Source organism: Temnothorax curvispinosus, unplaced genomic scaffold (assembly GCF_003070985.1).
Source record: "Temnothorax curvispinosus isolate PA1 unplaced genomic scaffold, ASM307098v1 QBEX01016112.1, whole genome shotgun sequence".
NCBI lineage: Eukaryota > Metazoa > Arthropoda > Insecta > Hymenoptera > Formicidae > Temnothorax > Temnothorax curvispinosus.
The window spans coordinates 1-9,513 of NW_020225892.1; the positions used below are offsets into that span (position 1 = coordinate 1).

The 9,513-nt window shown below is 39.8% G+C and overlaps 1 protein-coding gene across 2 annotated transcripts; it reads right to left on the reverse strand.

Annotated features, from left to right (window-relative positions):
- Positions 1 to 294: 294 nt before the first annotated feature.
- LOC112466376 lies at positions 295 to 1,453 on the reverse strand. Of its 2 annotated transcripts, none has more exons than XR_003042135.1 (3): positions 1,217 to 1,447; positions 928 to 1,114; positions 295 to 632 (listed from the first exon to the last, which is right to left on the reverse strand). XR_003042135.1 is itself a non-coding variant. In XM_025034441.1 (3 exons), the coding sequence occupies exons 1-3, from the start codon at positions 1,198 to 1,200 to the stop codon at positions 327 to 329; spliced, it is 510 nt and encodes a 169-aa protein (XP_024890209.1). In that variant the 5' UTR covers positions 1,201 to 1,453; the 3' UTR covers positions 295 to 326. The 2 variants fall into 2 exon arrangements, 1 of the variants encoding a protein (XP_024890209.1); XM_025034441.1 differs by having other exon boundaries at positions 1,184 to 1,453.
- Between the last annotated feature and the right edge of the window lie 8,060 nt (positions 1,454 to 9,513).

The window sequence follows — 9,513 nt, forward strand, 5'->3', positions numbered from 1 at the left end:
AAATGTTAATTTAATTTATGAGAAATCTATTTGGTAAATTTATTATTCGCACTATAGACTGATATTAAATATGTTATCCGTTCTTGGCAGTAATTTATTCTATCAATTGTAGGACAAAATCTCCATTTTTATAAAGTTTATTCACTAACCATATAAAAACAAAAATAAGAACAATAATACATACAATTTTTGTTTGGTCTATACCGTTTCTTTACTAAATAGTTTGCGTAACATGGAAATTTTTCTAAGAAAATAAATACGCTTTTTAAGATTTTTTCTTTTGTCAGAATTTATTTAACAGTAGTATTTCACAGTATTTTAACAATTTATTTAACATTATTTTGAGAAAAGAGATTTGTTCGCGAGGCACGATGCGCGATGCACGATGCAAACAAAGAGAAAGCAATATCGGATTTAGAAACTGTGCTGTGTGGGGAAATATAATTCGCGAGAACGCAATTACAGCCTTTCGATATCTTGGCGCAACTCTTTTTAAATTGATTTAATCCGAAGACTTGAATAGCCCTGCTGAAACCGAAGACCTGGAGACTGTCAATCCACGCCGATCTCTCTGCAACTGTCCATTCAGGATTCTCCTCGGAGATGTGATGAACCATTTGCTCGACGATGCTCTGTAAGAAATTATAATTTCATTAAAAGCCCACATGTTTATCCAACGTGAACGATAACAATTATAATCACTTGCTATTTAAGGATTATTAGTTTGTGAACTTTTTTAACAATTATAATATCAAATCAATCAAAAAACTTATAAACATTTTCTAAACAAAAGTTAATCTTATTAGTTATGTTCTACACACACAATACTACTTCAGTTTATGCATGCTAATTCATTAGAGAGCGAGATTTTATTGCGGAAACAAAACATATTTTCACTACCTATTTCTGTGCAATTTATTTGCCTACCATGACTTTGGTGTATCCCAAATTCCTCGTGTAGATGGTGAACGATGAATTTATCAACGAAAGAGCGATGGAGATTACCGCGAGGACACATGGTGACGATGGATCAGACTGATCAGAGTCCGTGGCGAGTATGCCGCATGACAAGCGTAGCGCGGATCGTCTGACGCTGATATTTCCCACTGGTGTTCTGCAATCGTATTTTGAAATTACTAATAATGTAATAATTTCTTAAATAATATAAATTAAATCATCTTACTGCATCTCCTCCTCCATTGACCATCATCTCTACCTTTCTCATAGTCATCGTTGTTTTCTTCCATTCTCTGTCCCAGCGGTCCCAGCTAATTTTCTTCTTCTTCTTCTTCTTTTCCTATTCGTATGACTCCGATTCTCTGGAAGGCTCGATACGGCCAATCGGGCCAATAATCTTTTTGTTAATGCCTCAGCTGCGATAACTGAAATTATATATATCAATATAAATTTGTCGTATAATAATTATTTACCATGCATTCAAATAATTAACATGTTCTTGTATTTCTTATACTTTCCTTATACTTCTGGACGATCCCTCGTGGTTCTTAACCTCTCTTCCGCAAACACACAGCTGTCAAACTGACAGTGACTGACAGCTCTCCACGACACGGTTGACCGTGCTCCACGACGACGTTACCGACCCAACAATCATGAAGCACGAATAGCGTTAGACGCGACGCGTTCAGCTACTATCTGCCCCCGAACGCGACTGACTTTAGGTGGAAGGCATTAATGACCGCGACTGTACATCTGAGCCTCAATAAAGCGCGAATTTAATCGTAAATCAATTATGCGAAAGATCTTAGATCTTATATTCGTCAATAAAGTTATAAAATCTGCAAACAATGCAAAAATTTGCGCATAGTCCCTCGTGATCAAATATAAATGCATCGCGTCGCTTTGCTAATGATCGGATAAACACTTTCTCGAAAACGCAACAAAATATTTGCTCCACGAAATAAGCTCGCACAAATCGCATGTGACAAAACTGAAATTTAGCAATTATATGTAAAATCAAAAGCTATAAATTAGTTTTTTGTTTCGAACAAGAGAAGTTGAGACACGTAGCGATAAAATTGAATAAATTCCCAACACGATAAAGATAAGTTTAATAATTTTCTTCTACGGCTTTCGTTTCCTTTTTAAGAAATAGCGATGTTAAAAAAAATCAATATAAAGTAATATGTAACAAAAGTTTTCTTGGTGTAAGTTTTCAAAAGGAGGAAAGCAAGTTTGAAAGAATAATATGATGAATCAACATTCTCTGAATACATATTAGAAACTATTTAATTTTTTCCCTACGCGTTGTGGGAAATATGACGGCTCCGTATAATTGTCAATTACCGCGAGACATATGCTAACGAACCGTCGTAAGCAAATTCCTCGAAACGTTCGCTACAAGAGAAAACGAAAACAATTTTGGGACAAGAACGGAAGCGTTCGTTTGATCGTCATCGTCGTCATCGTCTTCGTTTCCGAAAAGATGTACATACTCCACTAAGTAAGATAAATCATAATTATTCTTGATATCAGCATTCGCGGCATCCTAAAGTCCCGCTGGATAAAAAGATACTTGTAGCATCCGAGTTTGATTTAGTCGGGCAACGCGTGAATAACACAGTTTCACGTTTGCCCGTCTCTGTGAAAAAAAACGCGACGATTACCTTTTTCCTTTCTTTTCAAGTCCTATGTATACTTGTAAACTTATAAATGTACAAAAATGATTAGACAGTAACAGAATACAATTTCTTTATGATTCTCGAAATAATCTTTTTGGATTTCTAAGCACAAGGAAAGACATCTCTTTTGCTTATGTATTATTCGACAAATCATGCAATGATACCCTTCATGGAGTGCAGTAACGGCTGTCGCATACTGGCAATGGAAACGAAGACGAGGGCGAAAACGGATAAAAGATTGAAGCGCACTCGGAAGGGAAATGAAAGCACCGCGAGCTTCCTCTTCTCGACGGTTCTTTGACTTTATTCGCGAGGCAACGATACTTTACGCAAATATCCAGTATTCTGTATACAATCATAATTAGCTAATCATCCGTCGACGAAACATATCGCTCGCAAACAGCCACTTCGGCGTAAACTGCACGTTATGCGCGTTCTCGCGTATCTCAATCACTATGACAAGCAAATATATATAAAAAAAAACATTCTTTTTGAAACAGAAATTGAAATAAAAAAAGACATCTTTTGCGAGGTTGCTATTATATGCTTGAAAAATACATACGATATAAAGGCACAAAATAAAAAAAGTATGCAAAATTATTCTTATTGTTAGTACAAAGTAATCGGAGCATGATCCTGGAGACGTCCCATGTCCGTGATATCGTCATCGTGGACGGGGCCTGGGGCCCACAGAAAAAATAATAAAAATAATTTGTATGTGCGTATGCATATGTATGTGCGATTGCGTATGCGTGTGCGTGTGTATGTATATCTATGTTGAATTGCATTACTGGTTTTATGTAATATTATTTACTTTCGACAATAACAATAAAAAAAATAATATATCATAATATATTTCATTTATATATGTATCTTCGTTTATATTTCCCAACATTTTATCAACGAAATATAATAAATAGAGTTTCTTGTCCTAAATAACATTACCGTTTTTCTTTCTTCAAATATACCCTAGAATCCTAACACCACACTTCCAAAAAATCCTGATTTTACCATACTAAGTGTACGCTACCCAGTGTACTAAGAGAGAGAGGGACAGGGATGGAGAGAGAGAGAGGGAGGGAGAGAGAGAGAGAGAGAGAGAGAGAGAGAGAGAGAGAGAGAGAGAGAGAGAAAGAGAGAGAGAGAGAGAGAAAGAGGAATAAATGGGTGCATGCAAATTACATACATAGGAGAGAAAGGAATAATACGAGAGATATCTGTCCTTGTCTAACGAGGCATCTATACGACATATATCTGTCAAAGTTCGTTCTTTGAAACGGCTTTATAGATCACAAAATTTTTTTACAGGAGTAAAGTATAGGTACTAATGAAGAGTTGTTCTTTCCATGTGCTCCCTAAGTTACATAACAGTTACAAACTGGTTTACTGGGATTATGTTATAATAATTAAGATTTTTATTCAGTTTTGTTATTTATACTGTTCATCAGCTGCCGTTACCCTCTACTCTGATGCTAAGACTGAGGTATATTTTTCTATATAAAGACAGAATAAAATTAGTTATATATAAATCAATACTATAAATTTAATATTTATTGCATTTGTTATAAAAGTTATTATTTTACCCCATCAAGAATGGATAGATCCTTTGAAAGAGTTTTACATCATTCATTTACATTACAAGAAAAAAATTATTAGAGGTGCAAGAGATGCAGTAAATTGCCAAGTCTAATAAGTACCCGCGTCAATACATTCTATGTATACTAATTCACATTCTCAATTATGCTACTGTTATTATTTGTCATCAGACAATTATAAACATACACATAATAATTAGATATTATATATATATATATACGCACATGTGTGCATAAGAATATATATAATTTATAAAAAGCGGGTGCTTAATAGCCTTGATACGTTACTGCCTTCTGCTACAGACGGCCAGAAAGCATTTTCAGGTTTAGGCCGTATTGCTAAAGAATCCAAGACGCGGCAACGCCGCGTCTATAGCATATGTCTCTCTACCGTGCGTCCGTGTGAGCAATTCAGTGGTGTGTGTACGTGTACGGACATACACCACTTCATAGAACCTGAAATAAGTTGGTAACACTGAAACCGGAGTTTCGCGTTGTCACCACGCGAGGTCTCCAATATCAGTTCGGCCTTTGCTTTAGTTGACAGAGTTGACATTACCGACGTCGAGGAAGTTCGGCCTTAGCTTTAGCATCCCCTTAAAGGCACACGAAGAAAATCACACATGGACACTTGTGCTGAAAAACTCAAATATGAAGACGATTGACGTTTTTCGAGTGAAGACGGACGCAGAAGGAGGGGCACATCGATTCAAGGCTCGATTGTGTGCAAGAGGCTTTCTGCAGCGCGAAGGAATTGACTACACCGAGACGTTCGCACCGGTAGTCAGGTACGACTCGCTGCGAGTGTTCCTAGCGATAGTCGCCATGGAAGACCTTGAGCTGATGCAGTTCGACGTACAGACAGCCTTTCTGTACGGGAAGTTGGACGAGACTATCTACATGGAGATACCGGAAGGCCTCGACGTCGGAGAGGATGCAAGAGGAATCGTGAGTGTTATAGTGTGTAAACTCGAGAGATCTCTATACGGCCTAAAACAGGCACCGAGATGTTGGAACAAAAGGTTCACGAAGTTCCTAAACGAGTTCAAATTCAAAAAGTACGAAGCCGACAAATGCGTGTTTGTCGGGCAGTTTGAAGGTGAAATAGTATATTTAGCCTTATTTGTTGACAATAGCTTGGTCGCAGCAAAAACTAGAAGGACTCTAGAATTAATTTCTAAGCGGTTAAGTGATACATTTAAGATAACGGTCGGTGATTCAAGTACGTATGTCGGTTTGCAAATTTTAAGAGATAGGAAAGAAAAATCACTGATCATACATCAGAGTGCTTACACAAGAAAAATAATAAAGAAATTTCGAATGGTTGACGCAAAAAGTGTTAGCGTGCCGGCTGACCCGCACGTAGTTCTATCTCCGTCTGAGATAGACGATGAAAACGTAAATAATGTACCCTATCGGGAAGCAGTAGGCTCTTTAGTTTTTCTAGCAACTGTATCACGACCGGACATAGCATACGCAGTGAATTCAGTCAGTAGGTTTTTAAGCAAACATAATTTCGAGCACTGGCGTGCAGTAAAAAGAATCTTCGCGTATCTCAAGGGTACTGCTGACTACGGTATAGAGTATAAAAACGGCGGTAGCGAGCCTGAGTTAATCAGTTTCTCGGATGCCGACTACGCAGGCGATGTCGAAACACGGAAGTCGACTACTGGCTATGTTTTCTGTCTGGCAAATGGAGCAATCACATAGTCTTCGCAGAGACAGAAACTGGTAACTCTGAGCACAACAGAGGCAGAATATGTGGCTGCATCGGCAGCGGCGCGAGAGTCGATTTGGTTGCGGAGGCTACTATCGGATATTGGATGTCCATGTGAGAAAGAAACTACACTGTTTGTCGATAACCAAAGTGCAATACAGCTAGTTAAGAATCCTATATATCATAAGCGTACAAAACACATAGACATCCATTATCATTTCGTGAGAGAAAAGGCTGAAAATCGAGATATAGTCGTGAAATATGTTCCGTCCAAAGATCAGCGCGCAGATGTCTTTACAAAGGCTCTGCCAAGAGATCGTTTCAAGAGAATTTGCGAGAAGTTAAATATGTTGTCGGTTAACAAGAAACGCTCAAACGGCGGTAGTGTTGAGATTAAATGTTAATCGCGTTTCCATGATATCTCGCGATGTGCACGACTGTACATTGATCACGCCTATCGATATACTGATACAAGCAAGAATCGAGACGAGCGCCGGATCTATCCTCGTTGGCATGCGCGAGCACGCGGAAACTCGAGCCGGTTGGTCTCGCCGTACATCTAGTCAATCGCAATAGAGAAATCAGTTGTCGAACACGCGCATTATATAGTTCTGCTAAATAAAGCATTGTAAAAGACTAACGACTGCAAGTGAATAAACCCGTTTCTCTCCTGCTCCGTTTCTCACAACCAGACTGCTCTAACAGAAACGATTAGACTTCTGGTTGGATCTCTCATCGACACCGCGTAAATCTAATCAATCAAAACGATCGAAAGTACTACCGATAACCTCTGCATCGTCCGCGGCGACGCGAACCGTGCAACAACAAGTCCCGATTTACTCGCAAACGTAAATGTTTTCGAAACCACGAACAACTCAATCGCGACAACCGCTCGAAAGCAGTTACAAACGTCAAAAGGTCGATAAATGTTTATACAAACTTTGCAAGATTACTTGGGTCCACTAAGCCGAGTGTACATTGGGTCTTTTTTGGGTGCCGATCCACTGATAGACACCGTGTACTGCGATTATCTCGGCATGAATAAAATGATGCTCAGTAATAAACGTTTTGACGTGGACAATGCGGATAACATTTATATCGACGGCGTACGATACGCCGGCATACCTGGTATTTATGAGTTGATCTTCAGAGAATATCTGATGATAAGATTTACACGAAGAACGACAAGCAAAAGTACAAGAGTCTGCTGTTGGCAACAAGTGCTCATAAATTCAAGTATACATGTGTAATCTCACCGTTGATATCGACCAAATCCAAGAAGAAAAAATCTGGAAAGGGATTATTCGCGCCTCGCGCGATGACGCTAACCGACAATAATAGTTAGGGAGCTGTTTGCCAAAATTTCTATATGATTTGCTCATGTGGCAGACATTATTAATAGCGATAATTGTACCATAAGAAACATTAAGGACCGCGTCTGCCACCATGGTAGCGCTGCGGTCAATTGACAGCGCTTCGAATTTCTTAAAAAAAAGGAGGTACTATATGATTTGCTCATGTCTGCCTCTGAGGCTGATGTTCAGAATTCTTCTGAAAACGAAGAAAATCGAAGAGGCAGACATTCAGGGCTCTGACTTTTGTAGTAATCAATTTTTCAAGTTTTTTTATGTATGATTTAAAAAAGTATATATGAAGTGCACACTTGGCAGACCTGAATTGTTCGATTAAAGACAATGTGGAGGACCACAGAAAAATGGTCTGCCAGCATGTTGCCTCTGCGTTGTCAATTGACAGCGCTTCAAAAATGTAAAAAAAAAGGTGTGCTATATCATGTGCTCATGTCTGCCTCTTGGACTGATGTTTAGATTTCTTATAAAAACGAAGAAAATCAATGAGGCAGGCATCCAGGCCTCTGATATTCCAAGGGCAGACCATTTGAATATGTTTGCTCTTTTTTGTAAAATTTATTTGCTTTTTTTACTTTTTCATTACCTGTTGGGTTGAGTTAATAAAAATTACTAAATAAAATAATAATAGTAAAACTATTAATAATAACAATAATCAGCCGTAATACCCGTTTTCCCTTGATTCCATGCATAAATTTTAAAAAATTGTACAGCTCAAAATCAGTGATCATCCATGTAAGCGTTAATTAACTGGACCAAATTTATTCGTATTGATCTGAACTTTAATCCCTATCGATATGAAACAGAGCAAATCATATACCGAAATGGCAACCAGCTCCCTAACTATAAGATCGACTACGTGCACTGGGACGACCCCAACGAGCTGGTGGATCGTTTGCGATTGCTCGACGCTTCGCGTCAAGCTGGCAACAATGCCCACGACAACGAAATCATGTCGATCATCGAGGAACTTCGCGAGGCTGGGCTTATTATAAATTAAACGGCGCGACAGCAATCCGTTTAATCAGCGCCGAAATGCCGATCAATAAATTTGGATTATTCGAACAGAGCAAAGACGCGACGAATGCCATTTCGTACCATCGGTGAAGCGGATTAGTGAGAAAATTCGTGCGCGATAACGCTCTGTGTCGCACCGCCACGGGCTTTGACGCAAGGTCGCGCAAGATTCGTCGTGTAGTGCAACCTGAGACTGATGGTGACGCGGTTAACAAACTATATGTGGATCAGTGCGTTAAAAGTTTGAGAGATCAACGGAAAGAGTCAGACAAGAAGCTTACTGCGTTCGAGAAGGACGTGCGAGCGTTACAGACTGCGATAAACAAGCTCGGCGTGCGAATATCGTTAGATTAAAAACGGCTAATGCACGGTTAAGAAACGGCTCAGAAACGACTACCGAACAACGATGAGTGACAAGAAACAGTTAAGTGACGACGACGAACGACAACGAACGGTTCAAGAACGGTTGTCGGACGGCTGCCGTGCCGCTCAAGGGTAAAGGCGGCAGCGAGACAGCTGATGCTCTCGAAGAGATCGCGAGATCGCTGAGATAATTCGAGATAGCGGGAGGTACTCTAGTAACCTACAAACCGATATGGGGAAGGAATTTTACAACACCGACGTGCAACGTCTCGTGAGAAAACACGGCATCAATCATTATTCCACGTATTTGGAGATGAAGGCATCGGTCGTCGAGCGATTCAATCGCACGTTAAAAAACAACATGTGGAAGATGTTCACGCTTAACGAAAATTATAAGTGGGTCAACGCGTTATCGCGATTCGTGTCGGATTACAACGCGCGCAAGCATCAAACGATCGGCATCGACGTCGACGTTACCCCCGCGATCGCCGAAAGACTATTGGCTACGGTGTACAGCGCGATAAAGATCGCGGATCCGGTAAAGTTCAAAGCGGTCGACTCGGTACGCGTCAGCAAACACAAGACAATTTTTGAGAAGGGTTACACGCCGAATTGGACTACCGAGGTGTTTAAGATCGTTAAAGTGCAGCGTACCAATCCCGTAACCTATCTACTCAAAGACTATCGTGGAAAATCTGTCGCTGGAGCGTTCTACGAGCACGAGTTGCATCGCGCGACTTATCCGGACGTGTATCTCGTGGAGAAAGTACTGCGCAGGAGGGGCGACGAGATTTACGTAAAATAGCTGAGATTTG

Excerpts from the sequence above, each read along its gene's own strand:
- LOC112466376 (XM_025034441.1), bottom strand. Across the intron at positions 633-927 it reads TGGGATACACCAAAGTCATG|AGCATCGTCGAGCAAATGGT; the intron begins GTAGGCAAATAA and ends AATTTCTTACAG.